We start from the raw sequence: 27,261 nt of genomic DNA, 5'->3' as shown, positions 1-27,261 counted from the left end.
AGCAGTATTTTGTCATACACTTGTGTGATGGAGTACTGCCCTCCGAGCTCGTATTTCTGCTGTGTTCATTCCTTGTCTTCATACATGAGAGAAAACATTGCTATCTGCTGAATTTAAACCACAACACCATTTAAAACTAGTTTGATTATTTACAATGGTGGGCACCAGGGTAATCCAGGCACCATAACCACTTGGTTATGGTGTTTGGACTGTTCCTTTATTCCATTTAAAAAAAAAAAAGAACTTTAATTGCAAATAGTACATCTCTTTTTGTCTACTTATATTACCCATTTTGTCTTCATATTTTGTGAATGTAACAAGTGGTAAAATCATCAGTACAAAAAAAGAGCAAAAATCCAAAAGAGGAATAAAATGTGTGTGAGACAGATTACAGAAAAAAGTCAGAAAAAAAATATATGGGTGGATTATCAATTTTATGGATAAGAAATTGGTGCAAGTGCACAAACCATGAACGTGAAAGGTAACACTACACTTTAAATATACAACCACAACATGTCTGAAGACACTTTGTGTCAAAATAGCACCTATTTTGCCTTGATAAGTAAGATCATATATCTTCACCAAAAGCCATTTGTGGCTGAGAGGTCTCAGAAATAGAGGGAAAGGGAAAGCCAGAGAGAGAGAAACATCTCAATATTCTACTGCTATTTACTTTTAAGTATGGTGATTATATATATTATTTGTATATAAATTGCATTTAAAAGCATGTTTTGGCTAAATGATCGTTAAAGATTTTTATCCTTTTCATCGAAATTTCTGGAAAAGGTTTACTCTGTGATGTTTATCTTGATAACTTGCTGGTAAGCTTACTAGCCCATCATTATAACACTCCGTATGCTGAAAACAAACAAAAATATTGTTAGAATTGTAAAATAGACAAGAAAAAATAGGAAACCATAAAATAAAAATAACAATCAAATGTTTACACTGGCTGAAAGTCAGTATAATAAATCCACCCATAACAAGTTCAGTTATACATGTATTTCGATAAAGGATAAAACTAAATTGATACAATGAAGTTGGACTTCATAGTTATTGCTCATATTAACTACACAGTGATACATTTAAGTGGTTTGCTGCTGATGAGACTGAACCTCACCAGTTCAAAATTCAATTATATGTGCTTTGTAAAGCCCAAGTGTTTTCTGCATCACTTCCTTGGAGAGAGTAATGGCAGGAATTAAGGAGGAATGATGTTATTCAGTTGTATGGAGGATAGTAGTATTATTAAAAGCATATTTATCATAATAAATTAAATCTTCCATATAAATAACAGAACGCCGGAAGATAAGAACGTTATTAACTTTCACGTACTAGATATCTTTACCCTTTTTTTTTTTTGAGTAAGTTCTTTTTTTTTTTTTTTGGTCAACAGTTCTTGTGTTGTCAAAAAAATAAATTAAAAATATCCTAGACTTAAGATAAGGCCAGGGACTAATTAAAAGTATTTTTAAATATTGGGCAGACTAGATGGGCCGAATGGTTCTTATCTGCCGTCACATTCTATGTTTCTATGTTTCACAACTAGACATTCCCCTGGTGTTCAGTGATATAGTTTTAAAAATACAGCAATTCCATCCTTGTCTCACATCGGCATAGACGTCGTTTAGTTAGACATGTCACATAATGTTTAAAGAATATATTAGCAATATACATACCAATCAATTCCAAATTTGGATAATCTGCACATTTAACTTAACTTATGAGTAATTAAATCCTATGTTTAATTAGAGTCCTCAACACGTCTTGCTCATCTATCTTCTCACAATTAATTATATAGTTAAACCATCATACAGCACCATGTATTTATAATATTGTGATTATGAAGATCATAAACAACATAATTCTATCTAAAATGGAATTTACCTTTTGCCTGATCGCAGTAATTCAAATCCTTCATTGATCTCATCAAGTTTCAGTTTGTGAGTGATCAACCCATCCAGTTCAAACTTGTTTGCCAAAAAATCTTCCACCAGTTTTGGAACTTGATCCTTACTCTTAAAACCTGTAATAAGTTATACAGATAGTTGCATATATGTATTTAAAGAGTTACCTTAACCACCATGACCACTTCAGTGATATGTAGTGACCATGGTGCCTGGAGTCTGTATGTGAAGTATTTTGCCATGAAACACTGCACATACAGAGTTGAACACCTCTGCTGCAGGAGATGTAACTCCACCTTGGCACTGTCATTAGAATGTCATCATCTAATGTTGATTCTGAGCAACTTTTGTTGTACAGAATGTCAGTCATTGCCTGAGAGTGGTCCGCTACTCTCAGCTAATGAATGGCAAAAATCACAGCTTGCGGCTTCTACAGCCTGAAGTGCTTCACTGGGCCTTCAGCTGCTGTTGAAATTAGTTACACTTGTTAGTCAATTTAAAGGTGATCTGTTGCAGGCCTGCTTATGAGTATGACAGAGTTCAGCCAGGGGATAATTTTTCCTAGCTTAAGTTCTGACAAAGTATGACATTGTGAAAATAGCCTTTAAAAAAAAAATAATACATTATATATATACACACACACACACACACACACATACATACACATATATATACATACATACATACATACACATATATATACATACACACACACACTGAAGTCTGTGAGCTAATCACCTATCTGTGAGAGCTGATTCTCTCTCTCTAACCCTTATATGGAGTTAACCCTTACATTGTCCAGAAGATTGAACATCTTCTGGCTCCCTTCCCTCCCTTTAAAGTCCTTCAGCAGCCCTTGGGGTGGAGAAAGTGGAATCATCAGTCTCTGGGCCTCTCCTAAATTATTGGGAACCCCACTTTTTATAATTTTTAGATTAATAGATTATTAATAGTTAATTGCCATATTTGGGTCATATTAGTGGGACACATTAGGCTTCCTTCTCATTAGGCATCCCTTGGTGGCAGCTGATGATGCTGTCCAATATCATTATGGCTTTCCCTATATATACTTCCCTCTTCCTTGGGGTAATCGCCCTGTCGTGGCTTCTGTTATCCGAAAGTGCGTTCTGAGTTTATTAGTGTTCCTGTTACTGACCCGGTTTAGTTTTGACTATACTGCAGTTCTGTTATTACCTGACCCCGGCTTGTTATTTCGTTTGAGAATTTCTGGAATTCTTGACCTTGGCTATGGTAATCTTATGCTGTATTGTCATCTATCTTGGGCAAACATTGAGCCCAGCCACTCTAAGATCTGGTGTAAGTTATCTATCTCTCTCTTTCTGTTAAATCCTACTTACTAGCTGTTACCCTATTCTGTGTGTTAAGGTCACCTCATGCTGACAGGCAGCCACTTTAGGACAGCCCAAGAATGAGGGCATCATATAATGCACAAGGGGACCTAGTGTCCCCCCAACCCCCACCCATTAAATGGTAGTGACTTAATTATGTAAATGGGGGGCCTTAGTGAGCAGTGTGTGGGGGCTATGAATTAAATAAAGGGATCGGGCTAGTGATGATTGATTAATATAGAAGGGATGAACATAGTCACCACACCTCCAACATTGTAGCCACTCTCCTAGACTCACCAAGCCCCTTTACACTAATGATAATACAAGGATCCATATTAATATCAAACCTATGAAAAAAAAAATCATCTTATAAAGATGAAAGATGATATCTAAGTTTAAGTATAAAAATAACAGATGATAAAAACGTGGCAAAAACAAAACAGAGAATCATAAAAAAAAAAACGATCCATCATAGCCTGTGGATGGCTCTGCTCTCTTGTCTCAATTCTTGTGTGGGAATATTTCCATTTATTGCATTTATCAACAATCTTTAGTTGTCAAGTCTGATTAGGCCACTTATTGAGCAAAATGTGCATGATGAATGGTAATCAATCACCTCATTCGATATTTTCAACGTAAAGTATTGGTATCGGTTTCAATATTTGAGCCGATTATTATCAGTTTCCGATAAGCATTTAATGATATTAATTGAATTGAGCAAAACTGTAGATAAAGGTGATCAACTCCATATTCCATACTCCATACTCCCACACAAGTTTTGAGAAAAGTGACACTTGCGTATCAGAGTGCTATGGTTGATTGGCTTACAGGCCAACCAAAGCACTCTGATTGAGCTTTTATATTATGGGAAAGCTCTTATAAATGCTTTCTAATTTTGCAAGCTAATTCTGCATAGAGCCCTCCATGAGTGAACATAAATACATTTTTTATGCAGAATAAATGTAATGAATAAATTGGGTAGATTTAATTGTTATAGTAGCAACGGTAATTAAAGGGACACTATAGTCACCAGAACAACTACAGTTTATTGCATTTGTTCTGGTGTAGAATCATTACCTTCAGGCTTTTTGCTGTAAACATTGTCTTTTCAGAGAAAATGCAGTGTTTACATTACAGCCTAGTGATAACTTCACTGGCCACTCCTAGGATAGCTGTTAGAGATCCTTCCTGGGTCATGGCCGCCTAAAATGCATCCAAACATTCTGTATCTCCTCCCTCTGCATGCAGACACTGAACTTTCCTCAGATATTCATTGATTCAATTCATCTCTATAAGGAGATGCTGATTGGTCAGGGCTGTGTTTGAATCATGCTGGCTCTGCCCCTGATCTGCCTCTTTGTCAGTCTCAGCCAATCCTATGGGGAAGCACTGTGATCGGATCAGGCTACCACTTCTGATGATGTCAGCAGACTGCTTGTTTTTTTGGGCAAACAGCATGCAGAGTTACAGTTTCTGGCTTGAATACAGTAAGATGTTGCTATATTTAGGGAGGCATGAGGGGCCCAGGGGGACTAGATGGTGGGTTTAGCACTATAGGGTCAGGTTTGTGTTCCTGACCCTATAGTGATCCTTTAATGGAGGAAAAAAAGATGTCTTATGATAAGTATATAAAACATTTTTTTAACAGGTATTACATTTATTTAATGCCTTCAACAAATTTTTGTTAGGGTGAGGGTGTAGGCAGATTTCTTTTAATATGAGTAGTAGATATGGGTTAGAAGACCAATAGCTATTCAGGGTTTTTTAGGGGCCCTAATATAGGGAAGTAATGGACAACCTTCCACCTTCCTTATTGTCATTAATACCCCCCATGCGAAGGCCGTGGGTGGACAGTAGCTTGTCCACCCCCTTTTGTTGTTAGCAGTGTGGACAACAGCATGTTCACCCCCCTTAATAAATGTAACATAGCCCTCACCAACTGTCCATGGTAGGGCTGGGGAGCTACGTCTCTATTATTTAATAGAGCCCTCACCCAATGCCTATGGGTTAGGACTAAGGAGGTACTATGTTGCATTCATTATATATATATATATATATATATATATATATATATATATATATAAGCCCCTATCCACTGCTCATGTGAAAGGGGTTGTGTGGGACACTAGGATGACCTACACATTAGGATTTAGTTTTGTTTTTTAGTAGAGCACCCACCCGCTGCTCATGGATCTAGAGGGGACTGTGGTGCTCCCTGTATTTTATTAGTGAATGCACAGCAATAGCGACTCAGTCACTAGTTTGTATATTACAGTAAGTGGTCACTAGCCGCTAACTATTTAGTAAACATAACCTCACCTGCAGCATGGCTGGAGTAAACCTCCCTTATAGTCATGTGGGGATCATATTGACCACCATAGGCTTTTTTTTTCACTTTTTGCCCTCTGGTTGCTAGTGCTACAACTAAATCTAGACTTCCAATAGAACCCAAGTAATATTACTTCACTTGATCCAAAGAGATGTTGTAGTTTGCTCAATTCCTATTCCAAGTTCATTTTGTTCTCTAACATTCCTGTAAGGATTTGTAGTATAAAACTCCTCTAACATTTGTTTCACATTCTCATAATTACTTATACACAAATGAACAGAATGAGAGTGGAACAATATTATACATTTGCAGTGATATTTCTTAACCATTACCTCCAAACACAGCTCCGCACATTGTGCGGCCTGTAAGAAGCAACATTGGGTCTATCGAAAGCATATCTGATGAAGGAGCCAAACCAACAATAACTGAAGTTCCAGATCCAAAGAAAGCACTTTTAAGAGCAGAAGCCTAAGAAAGGATAGAATTTTTTTTTAAATAAATGTTATTCAGGAGGAAAAATATGAGAAATATCAAAATTTCTAAATGAAAAGTACCTTTATGGCTGGGTTTCCCATTGATTTCCCATTGCCATTGATTGTTGTGAAAAATGTGAATGTGTATCTTATTATAATGTACCTACATATCCATGCATAGTAAATATCCCCATAAGTACAATCTTAAAATGGCTAGACGTTGTAAAAGAGAATATTCAAGATAAAGTTTAAATTTAGATGTAAACATGTAAATGCTAAATGGCTGTTCGAAAGGTGAAGCATATGGATTGTGGTGTGGCGGGCATTGCTAATCACTTGGAGACAAATGCAATTGTGAGTGGTAAGGAATATGGCTGTCTTAGATGTTAGAAGGCTGTCTGACAATATTCAGAATGAAGGCTGACAGACAAGAGGAGGATGACAACGGGTGACTTGGAGATCTGGGTTACCCATTGAGGTTGGAACACAGGAAGATATTGATGTGTGTGAAACATAGGTGATTGATAAACTTGAGGATGTGTAATACGTGGTGTAGAAAATAGAGTATACAAGACACAATGCTGTATTGTTATAGTGGTGTATAACACTGGGAGTGAGACAGATAAAAGAGTGTATAGGAGATAAAGATTCTAACACCTAGAGAGAGATAAGAGAGTTGTGAAACAAATGGCTCTGGGGTCCTCTGTAATGTATGTTATGTGGTAATAAGGGTCATGCGCATGTTCAATTTTTTAAGTGGCAGGAGAATATCATCCATGGTGACCTAACAGCAAGGGAACCAAGATCTATGTCTGTGTCAGCACAGATCTCAGCAGTTTCTCCCTTGAAATGTGTCCTGTGTAAGGCAGAATGCAACAAGCAATAGTATATAGTCTGCAGCCACAGACCACAGAGGTACACTAATAGGTGTACAGTTGTGAACACAAGATGGGGAAATGTCTCAAGACTCCTATTGTTAAGGAAAAGATGGAGTTTCCTAGAAAATATTGGTCTTCACAATAAGCAAATTTTCAAATAGCTCTCTGTTCAACCAAGTACTAACTTTCATATTCAAATTGATTAGATTTGAACATATATAATATTTTTTTAGCCTCTTTATAATTTTGCCTCTTGTGCATTAACCTTATGGCAAGTCTTTCTAGATTCCACAAATTGGACTTCTAAATAGGTCATATTTCTATAATAAAAAAATTTAAAATTAAAAAAGTAATTAAACTGCAGACATATTAGAAACTTTTGGTATTTACCCTGCATAGTTATTTATAATTTTAATGTTATTTCCTTATTTTAAACTGGAGTTTGCAACTTATTCTGATATAAACTAATGTACAATTTTTTTAAAATATTTTCAACATGTTTATACAATACCAATCATAATAGTTTACCGAGTTGTTTATTGTAACTTACCATTACTGCAGTATTTCCAATGACCTCAAAGACAAAGTCCACTCCACCATTAGACATCTCTGCTAGAACCTCATCAATTGGTTTCTTGTGGTCCTTTGGGTTGACAAAGTGGGTGGCTCCAAGTTCTTTTGCTTTTGCAAACTTGTCACTGTTTATGTCCACTGCTATAATTTTGGCTGCTCCAGCTACTTTACATCCAATGACCACTGAAAGACCAACACCTCCCAAGCCAAACACAGCACAGGTAGAACCAGGTTCAACCTATGGAAAGAGAAATGGATACATGCAAATCTTGTAATCAATCAAGAAATACATGTTAAAAGAAAGCAGACATTTTGAAATTACCCAGATTGTATTTCAGTCATTATTTCACATTAGGAATACTTTAAGACTGGAATATTCCCACATCTACATTCTTCAGAATTAACAATATACAGTAATGAAATGTAAAAAAATAAAAAATAATTAATAACTATACCCCACTCCCTCTAGCATGATATTTTTTTCCCAATTCAGCTATTTTGGCATTTAGTTGGGGGGCCTGCCCTGCCCACATACTTTAAGTTACTATAATTATACCACCTAACATTCCCTAACAAGAGATGATGCCTTTACCCACAGTGTGAACACCCACGGTAGAGCAGCACGGGTTTCCCCGACTCTGAATCCATGCCACACTGTAAGGGTATATCCCAGTCCTATAGAATGCCACCGCTTGTAAGTCCTTATCTTGTTCTCATTACAAAAATTAGGTATGCTGATATTTAATGTTTTCTGATTACTCTGAATCTGCTGAAACTTCTGTTTTGTATAAACATTTATAACTTATATAATGTATCACTATTGCCTATTAAAAACAGAGAATTTGAAAAAAAAGTGACAATTCCTTACTGTAAAATTGACACAAATATGATTACTAAAACAAATGTGTTCACTAGAATGACAATAATTTTTTTATCAAAAATTCATTTTTTTTATATATATATATATATATATATATATATATATATATATATATATATATATATATATACACACATATACACACACACACATACACACACAGTCAAGTTTAAAATAATAAAATAAAATAAAAAAAATAGTTGTGAAATAGGTCAATTTTCATTTTCTTTATAACTTCTTTATAACTTTCTATTTCATTTTTACATTTTTTCTTTCATTTAAAAAATTTGCCAATGTATTACCTACCTTAGCCACTCTCACAGCAGAACCATAACCGGTTGTAAATCCACAGCCTATTAAGCAAACTTTATCCAAAGGAGCCCTATCATCAATCTTAGCCACAGCTATTTCATCCAACACAGTGTATTCAGTGAATGTGCTGGTGGATATGAAGTTATAAATGATCTTTCCCTTGCAAGTAAATCTGCTGGTGTTGTCCAACATCGTTCCTTTGTATTTTCCAATACTGTTGAAAAAAAATAATGTTTTAAGAAAATTACGATTGGCATTCCATTTTTCACTATGTTTATGTCATATAATAGTTACTCAAAGCTAGTACCTCTAAAGTACACCTAAGTACACATTATAATTTTACATGATTGTTATTAGCACATTAAGTGCAATACATAACTTTAATAGAGGAGAATATAAGGGACAAGGGGAGATAGATGTATCCAACCAGGTTACACATATCTTACACCACTAAACTACACTTTATAGCTCCCAGGTTCTCCCTGACCTACATTCCAAGGTTAATAAATAAGTGCTGGTGATGCTCTTGGTAGTAATTTGGATTTTTGTGAAATGGTTAGGAGAAACAAAGCTAAGTAGCATGGCACAAGTTCATGTATATTTATTAGATTTATGCATTTAGTTCTAATCAATTGTGTTAATTGCCCTGTTATTAGAGATGTCTTGAATTTGGATTTTTAGTTATAAAGATAATAATATTGATGATATAATAAAAATACTATAAATAAAATAAGAACATTAAAATCACATAAAGGATTATTTACTAAAGTGAATTTCAAAAGTAAGTTAAAAATAGCTGAACTGGAGACATCAGTCACCTAAGATTCAGTTCGGTTAACTCACCTTAAAGGCAATTAAGTTGTTATGGTGCAAAAAGGCCCCTGGGAACACTCTTACATTAAGGGATTTAACCATTCTTGAACAGTTTAACCCCTAAGTGAGCCCCCAGCGACAATCCTCATGTTACATAGTTACATAGCTGAAAAGAGACTTGCGTCCATCAAGTTCAGCCTTCCTCACATATGTTTTTTGCTGTTTTTTATGTAAAATACTATTATTTCTACGGGGACAATTGTGGTGAATTATGATTTGTTTAGAACTTCATTACTGACCTGAAACATTTTGATTTATCTTTAGGCTAATTTAAGTCATTTGATCCCTTAATTACCAACTAAGATTAGTTTAGTAGGGCTTCAATTAGACAATTATCAGTCTTAATCAATAATTTGTTTTGCTAAATTTGGATTATAGTTAATGTAATCATTGCATTTTAATTGCCAATGGGTTCAAAATGAGCAACACATCCAGTCTTAATTAAATCTTTATATTTGTAAAAGTTTCAATAAAGTCACTAACTCATTTTTATAACATAGGTTGGTCTTTGGATCTTTACAACATCTGCATTCTCCACATTGTGGAACAAAGAGCGGAATGACTTTGTCTCCTGTGAGAACAAAACAGAGAGAGAAAAATAAACAGTAAATAAAAAATAAAAAAAATGGAAACTTTAACAATACCATAATTTTCTTTTCCTGGTTGTAATTCGTGGCAGCAGTTACTAGAAGGTCATCTTCTCCCACTCAACTGAGAACTTTTTACATATAAAAGAGTGTATAAAACTTGCTGCCGTGGACTACGACCAGGAAAAACAAATTATGGTAAGTATTGATACATTTTCTATTTTCCTGATCTATGTATTCCAACATTTACTAACAATATATTCCTTAGTATGATGGTGGGGAAAGTAAAGAAGAAATAATCACCAGACTGCAAGTACTGCTAAATTAGAAAATGTGTTTTATTATGATTAAATGAATTGGCTTAGGCCAGTCCGGCCAAGCAAATTCCTTTGAGGAAATTTCCAGTTTTTGCAGAAGTAAATACTATATGGGGTACTCATAATGGGTTTAGTATGTTTGTTGGTATGAGACTCCAAACCACTTGACTTCTAAAACTAATTAACTTAAGTTCTAATACATGTTTCACATAATTAAGATCTCCAACTGTTATCCTCTTGTGTTTTAAAGGTTCTATTTATTATCCAATCTGTGTAGCCCCTATCTCTTGATATTTTCTTCATATACTGTTAAAGTGCCCAAAATTGATAGTGAGATTAACAGATACACATCATTCACAATAATTGACCCACATATGTACCTTTCGTCAAGGGAAACGAGGGTTACCAAAAAGGTATCAAATTGTGTTTTTACATCTGATGTTTTTTGATAAATAGTAGTTGTGGCAAAATTAACCTCGCCACTTGTGCCTGGAGAGGACTGCTTGCCAGCCTCTTTCCATGTGATTATGGTCCCTGGGAGATTTGGCCCTTTAAAAACATTATTTGGGCTAATTGATTTATATTGTGCTGCTGCTGGCCCTTTAAGAACTGCATTGTGGCTTATGGCCTTGTATTGGACCATGCTGGCCCTTTAAGAACCATCTGGGGACATATTGTGTGACAATGCCCCTTTAAGACGGTGTCCCCAGTGTCCCCAGACTTAGTTAAATATTTTGTTCCTGGCTATTTTCCACTTGGTTCAGTAAATGGGGCTTACTGAACCAAGTACCACACAGGCGGACCACCCAGAAGTAGAAGTGTGCAGGCAATTTACCTCCCAGGCTGTGAGGTTACTGCAGGTTAATTGCCGAGCGCTGGGTGGCCGCAGTTCGTGCAAACGAACATGTGGCGGCGGCCATCTTGGTTCATTCAATGCGGTCAGCGGTATGTGTAGCCTAATCCATGGAACTGAAATCGGCTACACAGTTCCGCGAACACCGCTGAGCCTTACTTTCTCCCACAGTCATTTTGCAGCCGCAGAGACTAAGTCCCGTTCGAAGATTCGACCGCTCGTTCGAATGGGACTTAGTCATTTTTTCAGCCTGAAATAGGCCGACTACACAGCCCAAATCTATGGAACTGTTTTGGGCATGAAAATGTGCTTGCGGTCGGTCATAAAGGGACCTCCAGCTAGCTTTTTACCCCTGGATGGAATTTGCTGAATTTTCACTATGTTTATAATTAAAGTGTGCTGATTGTTATGCTTGTGGCATGTATATTTAGGAAGTTATTAATATGTTGCATAAAGTGTATTTTTCCTGCCTGTGATAAATTACATTAACCCATTGTGTTCAGTAATTATATCACAGGCAGAGGGGAGGGATTGTATGCTTGTGCTGAGTGTTTTTTACGGTTTGCCTGTAAAGGATTGGTTGTACTGTGTCCCACCCTGTGGGATTTCCCCTTGCATGGGGACTTGCATAAAAGCCAGTGTGTGGTCATTAAAATCTTTGGCTCATGTTTGGGGGAAGGGATACCTACACTCTGGGGAATGTTATAATCACTTACTCCCCAGAGTAAGCTCTTGCAATAGCTTGATTTGTTCTTGCTACGCTCTCTGGATTTAGGAGAGGTTCACCCACTGGGAGCTGGATCCTGGTCGTGGATCCAGGGTGGGTGGAGACGGCTAGACCCCGGCGCAGCTGTATCGCTGGAAGTGGGGTCTGCAGTGCTGATGGTGTCGGTTGGAGTGCTTGGAGTCCTCGGCGAGCACTAGGAGCATCGATTGGCGGAGGTACTCAGTCGGAGTGCAAGCGTTCCGTCACAGTAGTATCACCTCTAAGGCAAATGTTGGATGAGACATCAAATAAATGTAATCACTACTATTAAATTCATTATTATATGTGAATGTTAAGCTCACATAATTGTCACCTACATATCCAGAAAATGTATCCAAATCTGTGTTAGAACCTGTACATAGGAATAGCAAGTCAAAAATAAGTGTTTGAAAAATGCAATACATCCCCTGAAGGGGTTCCACTCCCTAGGACAATGTTGCACATATATAAAAATGGTATAAGATGGAGCAAATGTTTCTTCCATGTTTCTCCAATGCTTATGTCAGTGTTAGTTTACCAGTGAACATTTGATTGAATTCTACAGGTGCATCTAAAATAAAGTCTAACACTAAACAACTTTAGTGGATTTCTCTTTAACTCAATATAGGTTTGTCGATCACTTAAATGGTGCATAGCCTCTTTATGATAGCCCACTGAATTAAGGACCACCACTGTTCCTCCTATATTGGACTTTTTGAAGACAATACTGGTATTCTTTACTAGATTTCTAAGGACTTTTGTCTGACCTACACTCAGGTTACGTTTTGATGTATAACCACTCCTACTTCTCACTAATCTGGCTAGCTAAAATAAAATAGAAGATTTTTCTACCACTCTATAAATATGTCACAACATATGCCAGGGAATAATGAAAGTATTTAGAAAATTGGGCAGACTAGATGGCAGACTAGATGGGCCGAATGGTTCTTTTCTGCAGTCACATTATTATTATTATTATTTTTAAAGCGCCAACAAGTTCCGTAATGCTGTACAATGGGTGGACTAACAGACACGTATATGTAACAAGACAAGTTTGACGCACAGGAACAGAGGGACTGAGGGCCCTGCTCACTGAGCTTACATGCTAGAGGGAGTAGGGTAATGTGACACAAAAGGTAAGGTATGTTTCTATGTCCTTAACACAAATTTAACACAAAGCCAGCATACTTGTAAAATATCATCTCTCACTGTAGATTATAATCTTCCAATGTCATCTAACGATGATAACACTTGCTGCCAACAATAAAGCGTCATATGAGGAATCATACAGGCTACAAAAACTGAAGCATAAAGTTTAAGTTTGCCTTTCTATGCTGGGACAAAATTGAAATAAATCATTTACCCAGCTATAGTTTATCTGATGATCCATATTTGCAGAAAGCAGTCATGTTCATTGGACAGTTATCAAGGCCACTAAAGGTGAACGTTTTGAAAGGCATGGGATTGAGTCCAAGTAAGATTGAGCACCATGCTGTCCTTGATACATAAAATATTCTCCACTTTACTGGCACTAAGCCTGTGCAAGATCTATATCTCAACCGTCAAACTAAAATATAATATCCTGATGGACAAAGCAAGTATTTTGAGTTGTTAGGTTATTGTTAATGAATGCACTTTTATACTTTATAAAGTAAGTGATAGATATATTAGTACATACACCTTTTTAAAGATCTGTGGTTGTGTTACATTACATTCTCCTTTCATGTTTTTTTTTTATTTGTATATATTTAGTTATTTACATAGACTTTCTTTTCTCCATTTAGGATATTGATTTTTTTTTTAGCTTTAAATATTTTTACTTCAACTTGTTATTTGTTTCCAATTAAAAAGCATATATGATATATATATATATATATATATATATATATATATATATATATCTTCAGGTTTCCTTAAAAGTTTTTTAAATTTGTCTAACCATGGTTCTCAAGCCTTCATGTTTTGGGTGACTGTATCTTGAATTTGTACAATCGATGTTTCCATGTTGTGTATGTGCCAAATTTTATTAAGGAGCAGTTGGGTGGATTGAGGAGTGCGTCTCCAGGTTTGTGCAAAACATCAATGCACCAATGTACAGATTCAAGGATATTCTAAGCAGTTGACATATATTGCCTATACCATTCAATATGGCCATGGCTAAAAATTGATCTTGAAAAGGTGTTCCTACTGGAGAATGGACATAAATAATGATTTCTTCCAAAATGTGTGAATTATTTGTGTACATGCACCAAACATTGAAATATGTGCTATTTTGCTCACATCCCCTCATACATAGTAGGGAGGTTGTGTGACTGATATGATTCAACTACACCAGGTCCAAGCATCTTTCAACTATCATGTTAAAAACATTTCATTTTAGGAGTGTACCGGCAGTTATTATAAAGAAACAAAAATCTAACATTTACCTTTAATTTTGGACTGCTGCATAGAGTAGAGAATTGATACAAGGCCTCTTGCATTTGAATGATCAACAAAGAGCCTTGTATGTTTTTTTTGTTTGTTTTTGTTTTTTTTAATTAGAAAATGATGTCTTAATAAATTCTTCTAAGAAATTTTAATTTCTCAGTAGGTATAACCTCTTGAATCAGGAAGGTTGTATGTTTCTGTCAGGGATGTCAATACCAGTATAGAGTTTGGAATCAGGACTAGACACCTGATTTGAGGAACAAAACCCACAAATTATTTTTTGATTTATATTTCAGTGGATCAGTCTCAACACTGTTTGAGCTTCTGAACCAAGTTACAATAGCAGCTATACTCCTGATGAACCATAGAAAGAGAGTGAATGTCGGACTTGGTTCTCTGCCAGAACACTTTGTTTTATTCAGATTGTAGTTAGAGGTTCCAAGTGTAACATTACTAGATGTGATGCTGTATTAAGCTTTAATAGAAAGTCTTTTGTCCAAGTATGCACCATTGTTTCAAACATTTTCCATTAATTACTATAATGTGTGTAATACGAGGAGTTTAATTGGCTGATTGGATGATCTATATGTACTATTTAGTAACCATTACTGTAAAGAAAACACATTTTCTACTATCTTTTTAGTCATTAGAATAGTACTTTGGACTTTTCTTTGAGCTCAAATTGAGGAAATGCTATTTTCACCAGAGATAAATAATCACTATGCTCATTAACCCCTTAAGGACCGGACTGTTTTTGCGATGTTGTACATTTGCGACCAGGCATCTTTTTACACTTTTGTGGTGTTTGTGTTTAGCTGTAATTTTCCGCTCTCTCATTTACTGTTCCCATACAAATTATATATTGTTTTTTTCAGGACAAAAGGGGCTTTCTTTACATACCATTATTTATATAATCTCATGTAATTTAATTTTTAAAAAATGAAAAAATATGATGAAAAATTGAAAAAAATACTTGAAAAGTTTTTTGACTTTTATGTGAAAAATCTTTTACTCATCTACAAAAGCGAAGGAAAAAACTGCTAAATAGATTCAAAATTTTGTCCTGAGTTTAAAAATACCCAGTGTTTACATGCTTTTTGCTATTTTTTTGCATGTTATAGGGCTATAAGTACAAGTAGGATATTGCGGTTTCAAAACATACATTTTTAAAATGTATCAATAGTGACATTGTAACACTATTATCTGTCATAAATCGCTAAATAACACCCCACATGTACATATTTTGTAAAAGTAGATAACCCAGGGTATTCAATATGGGGTATGTCCAGACTTTTTTAGTAGCCACTTAGTCGCAAACACTGGCCAAAGTTAGCGTTCATATTTGTTTGTGTGTGAAAAAAGTAAAAAACTAAATTGAACGCTAATTTTGGCCAGTGTTTGTGACTAAGTGGTTACTAAAAAAGACTGGACATACCCCATTTGCAATACCTTGGGTTGTCTTCTTTTGCAAATGGTATGCCATCATTGGGGTAATTCTCATTCCTGGGCTACCATACGCTCTCAAAGGCAACGTAACCAACCTGGCAATTTTCAATGTAAAAATATTTGACCCATATATTTGACCCTGTAACTTTCAAAAAACGCTATAAAACCTGTACATGGGGGGTACTTTTATACTCAGGAGACTTTGCTGAACACAAATATTAGTATTTCAAAACTGGAAAATGTATCACAACAATTATATCATCAGTAAAAGTGCTGTTTGTGTGTGAAAAATGCAAAAAAAGTCACTTTCACTGACAATATCATCGCTGTGATATGTTTTACTGTTTTGAATCACTAATATTTGTGTTCAGCGAAGTCTCCGAGTAAAACAGTACCCCCCATGAACAGGTTTTAGGGTGTCGTAGAACGTTACAGGGTAAAATACAGTGCTAGCAAATTAAATTCTCTCGACTTTCGACCTGGGTTTGCAGGCAGGTCCCTCAAAATTACTTAATTATGTAAAAATATTACATAAATACACACGTAGAATTTAAATATATATGCATATTTATATATTTGAAGTCTACATATATATTTATATAATTATTTATGTAATTTTGTATATGGACATAAATATATTTCGTATTCTTTTTATTTATTTATATATACATAGATATATATATATATATACAATTTCATTCTAAGTGTATTTTGATATAAATATAGATATATATTAATATCAAAATACAGTTAGAATAAAATTTCATATAGATATATAATTTTTTTTTTTAAATTCATTATTATTTTTACATTTTTTTATTTAATTTAAATTACTTATTATTTGTATTTCATAATAATAATATATATATACAATATATATAGTTATTATATATATTATATATATACGTGTGTAATTTAATTATAAGTGGATTTTTATATTAATATATGTACATATTAATATAAAAATACACTTAGCATGACATTATATATATGATATATTAGACATATATTATATAGGTATAATATATGTCTATATATCATATATATACACATATATAATAATAATTTTTTTTTATTAACTTTCACTTTAATTTTTTTAATGATTTTACACTAGCAGGGAGACTGCCTGTCAGCACAGACAGTCCCCCTGCAGGCAGACACATGGACACCTATTGTGACCATGTGGTCGCCCTGTTGGGCGATCACATGGCCACAGGGGTCCTAAACCGCCATGAGGAGACTGTCTGGGCTGCAGGCAGTCTCCCCACAACGGGAGCACCGCCGATCGCCGCCGGGGGAACGACGGCGATCGGGTAAGTACATAGGACCGTCACCGGTCGGCAACGCAAAAATGCCGATGATGGTCCTGAACTGTCCTCCGTCCTTAAGGGGTTAAATGGGAAGAATTTAGCATTGAACATTAAAAACCAACATAAAAAACCAACTCAAATTATTTTTGTGCTGCTGGTGTGAACAGTTCTACAACACAACATTTTATCTTGGGAACAAGTATATTTGCATATGTAATACATAGCTCACAACATTGTGAGGTATGAAACCATGAGAAGGGATGGTCAGGCCTACGAGGACGTGCCAGTGAAACTATTTGCATCACTGGCAATGTCGAAAGGGATGGTCATCTACGTAAGCGGGAAGAGCTACCCAAACAATAGGTGTGACAGTCAGTCAAGTGTGAATGCACACTAGGCTGACAGCCAGCCTCACTGGTCAATCCCACTCAGAGTAGACCATACACAGAGTGCTGCAGAATACCAGGGAGCCAACGTGAGACAGGGCATGGGAGTCCGACATTGGGACAGTACTACTGGATCAAGGACTCTTGGTAGGTATGGACTAATATGCCATTTGTTATTTTGATTTCATAGCATGTACTAACTTTAGAATTAATCAGTCGTGATAAATAGTGAAAAAAAGGCAAACGGTAAATATAATTTGCACAAAACAACAAGTTAAAAAAGGATACTATACTGTGCTTCAAAGCATGATCAACTAAAGTGGTAAATTAGTTATAAGGTGTGAATATATTTCCTAAGGAAATTAACTAGCTAATTGCCATCTAGTCATTAATGCTAAACAAAAAAGTAGTAATTATTTATTTAAATTATTTTTATTTTTACATAATCATAGTAAACACCTCCCTCAGTGGAGGCACACAATTAGTAAGACTATAGCATTTTGTCTAGAGAATTTTCTTACCTGGTTTTAAATTGGTTACTCCTTCACCTACACTTTCCACTATCCCGGCAGCTTCATGACCTAAAATCACTGGATAAGTCGCTTCAGTTATTGCTCCACTTAGAAAATGATCATCTGAACGGCAGATCCCGGTAGCAATAATCTGCATAAATACAATTACAAAGTAAGTATTAGAAAGATTTAAATGAATGCTCTGCCCTGCCACCATAACCACTACAGTCTATTGTAGTGTTGGTGATGCCAGGAGTGCCCTGTTGCCCCCATTAAGAAAGAGGTCAAACTGATTAGAATGGTGGAGCTTAACCAGATTCTCCTTGGGAGGACACAGGTCACTTCTGGTACCATATCCTCTACAGTAGGCTGTAGTGGTTATGGTGCTTGGAGTTTTGATTTAAGAAGTTATGAAAAATCATTCTTAATCACAAAAAAAGTTGTAGAGTCTATTTATGCTCCTACAACATTGCTTTTCTGTTGTCTTTTCCTTTAACTCTGTTTTAACCCCCTTTGCAGGCACACTTTAAAAAAGAAAGTTGTCTACTTGTGAAATACATTTTTTTTTTTTAATGGCTCTCAGTTTTATCTAGGAACGGGACAGTTTAGTGCAACACCTTCAAACATCAATTCATAGAAACAGAGGTGTAACTACAAACCATAGGGTCCTGTGTGCGAAAATTGTCCTGGGCTCTCCCCTCCATGTGTCTCATTCCCTCTCCCCCAGCCCTTTCATGTGTCTCATTCCCTCCCCCCCTAAAGCCCCTCTATGTGTCTCCTTCCCTCCCCCCTCAGCCTTTCCATGTATCCCATACCCACCTCCCTCCCTAGCCCATCCATATTATTATTATTTATATAGCGCCAATAATTACGTAGCGCTTTACAGTGGGTGGACGAACAAACTTGTAGTTGTAACCAGACAAGTTGGACACACAGAAACAGAGGGGTTGACGGCCCTGCTCAATGAGCTTACAATGAGGGAGCGGGGTAAAGGGACACAAAAGGTAAGGATAGCATTAGACTAATGACAGTTGCAAGAGAGGAATCAATCAGGAGCTATTGACAGTTTAATTGATACGCTTTTATGAAGAAGTGGGTTTTTAATGATTTTTTTAAGGCTGGGTAAGCAACTAATGGAGGAGGGAAGTGAGTTCCACAGGAATGGTGCAGCCCTCAAGAAGTCTTGAAGGCGAGCATCAGAGGTGGGAGTACAGACAGAAGATAGCAGAGCGTAAGGGCCTAGATGGGACATATGTGCCATACCCTTCCCCCCTGTCCCTCCATATGTCCCATACCCTTCCCCCCAGCCCCTCCATGTGTCTCATACCCTCCCCCACACCCCATCAATTTGTCCCATCCCCTCCAAGCCCTTCCATGTGTCCCATTTCTCTCTCGCTCCCCCTCGCCTCCCCTCCATGTATCCCATTCCACCCTGTCTACCCCCTCCCATCCATGTATCAAATTCTTCCCTCTCTCCCTCTTTCCCCTCCATGTGTCCCTTTCCTCCCTCTTGCCCGTCCATGTGTCCCTTTCCTCCCTCTTGCCCCTCCATGTGTCCAATTCCTGTACCTGATCACCAGCGCAGTTCCCGGCCTGAACTGCGCGGGCGGACAGTGAGCAATTCCTGTCCGCCCGCTTGGCCATTCTACACACAGGCAGTGACCGTGGTAGGTACGCCACTGCATAGAAAGACCAGGCATTTAAAAGTATGAATAAAGGTTTTGTTTTTTTAACCTACACCACCTAACTCAGTGTCTGGCCTTCCAATAATTACTGCCTTTAACTTTGTCTCCATTACTATTACAACAATGAACGCAATTATAACAATACTTCAGTCTTCACCTTAACACGAACTTCATGTGCTTTTGGTGGAGCAACTTCAATCTCCTCGATGGTAAGTGGCTGGTGAGGCCCCCAGGCCACTGCTGCTCTGCATTTAATAACCTATAAAGTACAAAATTAAATATATTAAAACAAGCATATAGTATTTCTCATCACATGTCCAGACCCTGGCAATCCCTGCAGAATATTGTGCCCTTTGTATATTGAATATTGTGTCCTCTGTGTATTGAGTAACGACGTAGACCAGAGCCTCCAACTGTAAGAGCCCAAAATGTTTTGAAAACAAAGAGTCTAAAATGTTTTGCTACTTATGAAAGGAAGAACCCCAATAACAACTTAAGTTAATTTAAGTACTAGTGGGGGCAAGAGTTTCTTACCTTCATGGGTAAATGAGTTATCACAGTCATGATGGAACAAAAAAACGGGCTTCAAGCTGTTTCCATGAAGTTAGAAGCACCCAATTGTCTATTATGTCTCTGCATCCTGCAGCATTGAGATGACCCTTCACTAGAAACAAAGGCCATAGCCTAGATCCTGAAAAACAGCTCCAGACCATTAACCCTCCTCCACCTAACTTTATAGTAGGTTTTATGCATTCCAATAGTTAGGGTTCTCCTGGCATTCACCAAACCTAGATTAATCTATCAGACTGAAAGATTCATCACTCCAGAGAAAGGGTTTCCAAAGTTGCATAGTCCACTGCTTTACATTACTTTGGCCAACAGTACCATTGCATGTGTAAGGAGTCCCCATGGTATCTTACCGGTCCACAGATCACGTGGTGATCCAATCTGGCAGACCACCATTTTGACATGTGCATGTTAATTTGAAACTTGTGCAAAGCTGATTAGCCATAGAAACCCCATTTATGATGTTCGTGGCACACAATTCTAGTGCTGATGTTGCTTGCAGAGACAAGTTTGAGTGATGCAACACATCTTTTATGTGTTACTCATCTCGTATTTGCCAAACTGGGGCCTATATTTCAGGTCTATGGAATTTATATTGCTAGACATGTGAAAAATCACCACTGTGTGGGTATCTATGAACAACAGTTGTTTTACTCTCCCTACTAGCATACACACAGTTAACGTGGATCTGGATTTCATGCATTTCTAAATTTTTCCTGCCAACATTTCAATTGAACAGTGAGGGGCACTTTAATTTTAGGGGTGTGGTCAGGAACAGACTGTTCTGAAAAAGTTTAGGTGACTTACTAATAGCAATTTCTGCAACTACAATATCATTTAAAACAAGTACAATGTATCTTATTTACACATTTGTTGTAGTTATAATACACATTAATGTGAGTATTATTATTGTAGAACACTATTATACATTCAGACACACCAACAATATGGAGCTAGTAGAGGGACATTAGGATAGAAAATAGGGACTGTCCCTGCTGAATAGGGACACTTTGGAGGTATGTTTCTAGGAGCTAAGACTCCATTATACTATTATTAAACTTACAGCAGGAGATTTGTCAAAGTGTCATGTTCTGAAATGAAGTTAAAAAATTTAAAAGTGGGTCTCTTAGTATGGAAACTATTGCAACAAACAAAAACCATTCCATTATTGACAACTCCATCGTCATAGCTTTACACCACTTTCCAGGATAGGATATTTTGATAAATCTCCTTCATGATTCATCCAAACATGCAACAAACATGTGCATGTAAGAATTTCTGTAATGTGAATCATTTGTGTTACTTTCTCTACAGTTTCAAATAGTGTGCACACACATTTGTAAACACACTGTGGGGAGAAAAAAAAACAACAACAACTTTTCATTACAATTGGCAGAACCAAGTTGTAAAGTGACTACTTTTAATACATATTTAGTTTGCTTAGGCTCTTGGCAGGCTGCTCAACTGCAATTAATCATTTATGGGCATAGCAGCACAAACTGAAAAATAATTGCTTGAAAAATGTAGTGGATCGTGAACAAATTCTGCCTCCAAAAAGCCATGGAAAACCTAACCTGCAGATTGTATTATTTCCTAATTTTAGCGGAACACATTTTGGACGTATACTCTGTGGCTACATATAAACATAGTAACATATTAGCATTATGCTATTATAAACCTGTTTTAGTGGATTTGCTTGACTTGACAATGCTACCTTCACTAGTTTCTTTTTAGCTAACTTATCCATCCCAACATTTCACATGGAAAAAGGGGGCACTTTAATTTTAGGAATATGAGTAGGGGTGATCAGTGGGGGATGGCTGAAAAATTGTAGTTGACTTACTAATATCAATTTATGATAGTAAAAAGTAATTTAGAATGTAATAGAACAATTTATCTTATTTACACAACTGAATTTCTAAACACATTTATGGGCGTTTAAAAACACATTACTCTGAATATTATTGCTGTGGAGCTCAGGTATACACTCAGAAACACCAATAATATGGAGCACCAAGAAAATAAGTGATTAGGATAGAAAAGAGGAACAGAGTGATTAACACTGAACATAGGGACTGTCCCTCCTGAATAGAGACATTTGGGAGGTATGTTTCTGTCAGACTCTGTCCGTATACTATTATAAGACTTCCAGCAGGAGATTTATCAGAGAGTCATGTTTTGAAATGTAGTGAAACATTTTAAAAGTGGGGCTGTTACTATGGAAACCATTAGAACCAACAAAAACATTACAATGTTGACAACTCCACCTTTATAGCTTTACACCACTTTTTAGAATAGCTTACGTACTTTACTAAATCTCTCCCATAATGTATCAAAGCGTGCAGAAAACATGTGCGTGTAGGAATCTCTGTTAACTGAATCAGATATTTGAGGAATTTCCTCTACAGTTTCAAAGAGCATGCACGCATGCACGCACATTTGTAACACACTGTGGGAGAAATAAACTTTTCATAAAAATACATATTTATACAACTTGATTTCTAAACACATTTATTGACATCTAAAATCACATTACTCTGAATATTATTGCTGTGAATCTCTGGTATACACTCAGTCACACCAACACTATGGAGCTTCTAGAAATAGAATTATGATAGAAAAGAGGAACAGAGGGATTTGTGCCCAAGATAGGGAGCATCCCTCCTAAATAGGGACACTTGGGAGGTATGCTAATTTGAAGTTTCGTGTCAAACCATGCCATTCTAAGTCCCTGATTAACCTTAAACTATCTTTAACTTCTCCACCCTGAGATTAAGCAGTGGGTATGATGGCAAAAAAGCATAACCTGAGTGCACGTGAATCCCAACAATCTTGCTACCTTTAAATTACTCTGGTTTCAGTTGGACCACCAATAAGTTATGATATAGCATACAAATATTAAGTAACATATGTTCTTTTGAAAGAGGAAATCTTATTCTTCTGTTAGCGTCAAATTAAAAATGAGCAAAGTCACAAAACCAGATACAGGTTTGAGGACTGGTCTTTTCACTTTGCGACTATTTCTCTTCACCGCGACCCAGTAAAAAGCTGTTAAAGCGTTTACTGAGGTGAGGAGTACAGCAGATGTACGGTATGTATAAAACATAATTACTAGCATTACTTCTGGGTGATCTGTGTCGCCATAATTCTGAAACACCATTGAGCAAACACACGTGGCTGTTTACTGAACAGTTTTAATTTTCATTACATTTTAGGAGAAAATTTGTTTTCATACATGTATTTACATTTTGAACATCAAGATAGTTCATAAACATGTTATAAAGGAACGAAATTTACATAGGCAAATTATCACTATATTTAATTTTTCTAGATCTATCTATGTTTATTTGTCAAACTAAACTTTATTATTTTATACCTGACACACACATATACCTGATACACACATATGTGTGTGTCAGGTATAAAAGACACCTGATTAGCACAATTTCAACTATATATATATATATATATATATATATATATATATATATATATATAGTTGAAATTGTGCTAATCAGGTGTCTATCAGCATTTTTACATTCTTTCTCTTTAACCACACAATGAACAATAACAGCTTTTATTTCTGCACAGGTGTATAAATCTGTCCAACATTATGTTACTGACAAGAATAAGTACAACACCTGTCTATTCCTACACACATTAAAAAAAAATGTATGTTGTCGGGGCAGTGGGGTAGGAGATAGATATTTTTCCAACAGAGTAGCGGTGAAACTAGATACCGATTAACCAATATTCTTGCAAGATCAAACTGGAGAAATTAACCTTAATGCAGCTCTGCATAATGCATTTAAAAATAATAAAATAAAGTTGTCTTACTGCTTTACCACATAATTTAAAGGGAACAGCAGCAATGACTGTGACTGCAAATGTAGTTTTTAGGGCTCACCAATGCTATCTAAATGTTGCCCATGTTATATCCTGCAGACATGTATAGTATGTGCACAATCACATTAACACTTTGTGAGGCCTGGTGCATTTAGCTCGTATTTATCCCTGAAATTACCCTTAATTTTAAAATAAGTGTGTTTCCTTTATAATACATCTTGCACATTTCTATGCATCAGTAAATACATTTTTTTTTATATAAATCACTTGCTTACTTTTCCAGCAGAAGCCATGGCCTTTCCTGTACGTTTCAACAGTGGAATAGCCTCTTCAATCACAGTTACATATTTATAAACAGCAAAAAAACAACCCACCCATTGTCCCTCCCCTATCAGTTTATGGAAATGCTTACAGCCCACACCCAACAGCAGACAAACAAATGTTTCTAAATCTTCTAGAAAATAAAAATTATACCGTTTATTTAAAATGGTAATCTAGGACATTCAGAGATCAGAGTTTACAGCTTTAACTTCCACCTATGAGCGGACTTTATGAATGTTCAGCTTTTCAAACATTGCTGTGCCTGAAGTGTACTTAAAGATTATTAACAGCTTCAAAAACAATGCCCGTGGTTCTTTCAAGTCACAGGTATTGTTAAGGAACAAAAGATCAAAAAAGAGAGCGCATATGGAGAGCAAATACAAGACCTGAGTAATAGTCAATATACGGTCTAAATAAAATAGTAGAGATGGTACTTGAGGTACTATGAAAAATAATAGCAGCTAAAACAATAAGAAATTTCACAATTTCAATGTACAAATGTTGATATAAAAATCAAAAGAAGTACAGTATTACCAGTGGAACACACATATGCTGAAATAAACCAAGAATTTCTCATACACCTTTAGTGAGTACCCTTCGCCCTCACAACAAACAGAATATACATACAATATAAGGTGGAGTATCTTCTTGTTTAAAATGGATTTAAAGTAACCTAGAGATGAAACAAAAAAAAGACACATAATGGTGCAATATTGTCTAAATCTCCTATGAATATCAGGGAAGTATGTGGAAATAAACTCACAAAGCAGGAGCCTATAGTGTAAGGCTCAATCTTCCAGCGTTGTGGGATTTAGGTTCCCACTCCCTTCTTTATACTGCCTGGAGGTGATGAATAAGGTGATGTCCTCTCACAGGTAAGTTATAGTAGTAAAAAGTGCTTTATTGATAAAGTGCACAAAAAATATAAAAATCACAAGACCTTACTGTTGAAGGAAATCTTGTAGAGATTGTCTCTGATAGCAACCTTCTATCCATTTTGTTTTTTCTAATATTTGTAGGACGTGAATGGTATCCTTAAGGTATGTGGGATTTTTTATGACAATTGGCTGGAGGATAGTATCTATATACTCGGAAATTCTAGTGGAAATTGAATCTATACCGGATATAATTGGTCTTCCTGGGGGATTGGTTATATCTTTATGAATTTTTGGTAATAGATAAAAAAACGGTATTTTGGGGTTATCTATCCACAAATAGTCGGCCTCTTTGTCAGTAAGGATTCCTAAGTTTTTTCCTTTCTCCACATACTGCTTAAAATTTTTTATAGTTTCATTCGTGGGATTATGTGTTAATTTCTGATAGGTTGAGGAATCCGAAAACCTATCAGAAATTAACACATAATCCCACGAATGAAACTATAAAAATTTTTAAGCAGTATGTGGAGAAAGGAAAAAACTTAGGAATCCTTACTGACAAAGAGGCCGACTATTTGTGGATAGATAACCCCAAAATACCGGTTTTTTATCTATTACCAAAAATTCATAAAGATATAACCAATCCCCCAGGAAGACCAATTATATCCGGTATAGATTCAATTTCCACTAGAATTTCCGAGTATATAGATACTATCCTCCAGCCAATTGTCATAAAAAAATCCCACATACCTTAAGGATACCATTCACGTCCTACAAATATTAGAAAAAACAAAATGGATAGAAGGTTGCTATCAGAGACAATCTCTACAAGATTTCCTTCAACAGTAAGGTCTTGTGATTTTTATATTTTTTGTGCACTTTATCAATAAAGCACTTTTTACAACAATGTTGATATAAGTTTCAGCGCTTAATAGATAATCCCCTTAAAAATAACAAGGGTGCATTTATATGCAAATGATGTTTGTAGTAATGTGAAAGTCATGAAAAATATGTCCAGAGTATACAAATCGGCTACAAAGTCCTGCAATAAAAAAAGTCCAGATATTGTTGCACTATGTAGGGACTCAGAGATATGTAGAGATACCTTGGAAAAAGAGAGACAAAAAAAGATAAATAGTGTAACTCTGTATCAAAATGTATTGCCCAGGGTACAAAAGAAAGGGTAACCCCCCCCCCCCCCAACTTAAAAACTCTTACACTAAATAAAATCTGATACTCATCATTGTCGATCATGTAGGAAAAAAATCTTTCATAACCGCTCGTAGTGCAAAGTCAAGACTGATGATGTGGTTCCTCACAAAAGACAGTGTCACGATTCTGGGAACCAAACACGCTAACACACACACATAGAAAAGGTGCTGTACCGGACCTTAGAGTGGCCGGGCTAAGCACACAAAGAATAGTCAGGAGACAAGCCGAGTAAGGGGAACCAGAAGACAGAATAACGAGAAACAAGCCGAGGTCAAAGGGTAGGAGAAAGTCTTCTATAGATGGTACATTGATGACTGTTTCTTTGTGTGGAAAGGAAAGGAGGTGGAGCTCATTGAATTTCTAGCTTATATCAACAAGAACGAATACAATTTATAGTTTACATATAAGTACAGTTCTACAGACATAGATTTCTTAGATTTGGTCCTATATATTGACCAGCATAACACTCTAAAGTCTAAGACCTTTTTCAAAAGCGTAGACGTGAATAGCTATATTTGGACCTCGAGTTGCCACTATCCATCATGGCTATCAAGTGTCCCATTTGGACAATTCTTAAAAGTCAAAAAAAAATGTACAG

The 27,261-nt window shown here is 36.1% G+C and overlaps 1 protein-coding gene across 1 annotated transcript; it reads right to left on the bottom strand.

Moving 5' to 3' along the window:
• Window positions 1–702: 702 nt before the first annotated feature.
• On the bottom strand, window positions 703–24,594 carry LOC134614610 (alcohol dehydrogenase 1-like). The gene is made up of 9 exons (XM_063458587.1): window positions 24,531–24,594; window positions 20,000–20,101; window positions 18,167–18,308; window positions 10,058–10,145; window positions 8,696–8,915; window positions 7,487–7,747; window positions 5,918–6,053; window positions 1,888–2,026; window positions 703–858 (listed from the first exon to the last, which is right to left on the bottom strand). Exons 1-9 carry the CDS (start codon window positions 24,546–24,548, stop codon window positions 831–833), a joined length of 1,134 nt encoding a protein of 377 aa, XP_063314657.1. The 5' UTR covers window positions 24,549–24,594; the 3' UTR covers window positions 703–830.
• Window positions 24,595–27,261: the final 2,667 nt, after the last annotated feature.

This window comes from Pelobates fuscus, chromosome 6 (genome assembly GCF_036172605.1).
Source record: "Pelobates fuscus isolate aPelFus1 chromosome 6, aPelFus1.pri, whole genome shotgun sequence".
NCBI lineage: Eukaryota > Metazoa > Chordata > Amphibia > Anura > Pelobatidae > Pelobates > Pelobates fuscus.
The sequence above is the reverse complement of the archived record's forward strand: the minus strand, read 5'-3'. Positions and strand labels throughout refer to the sequence as shown.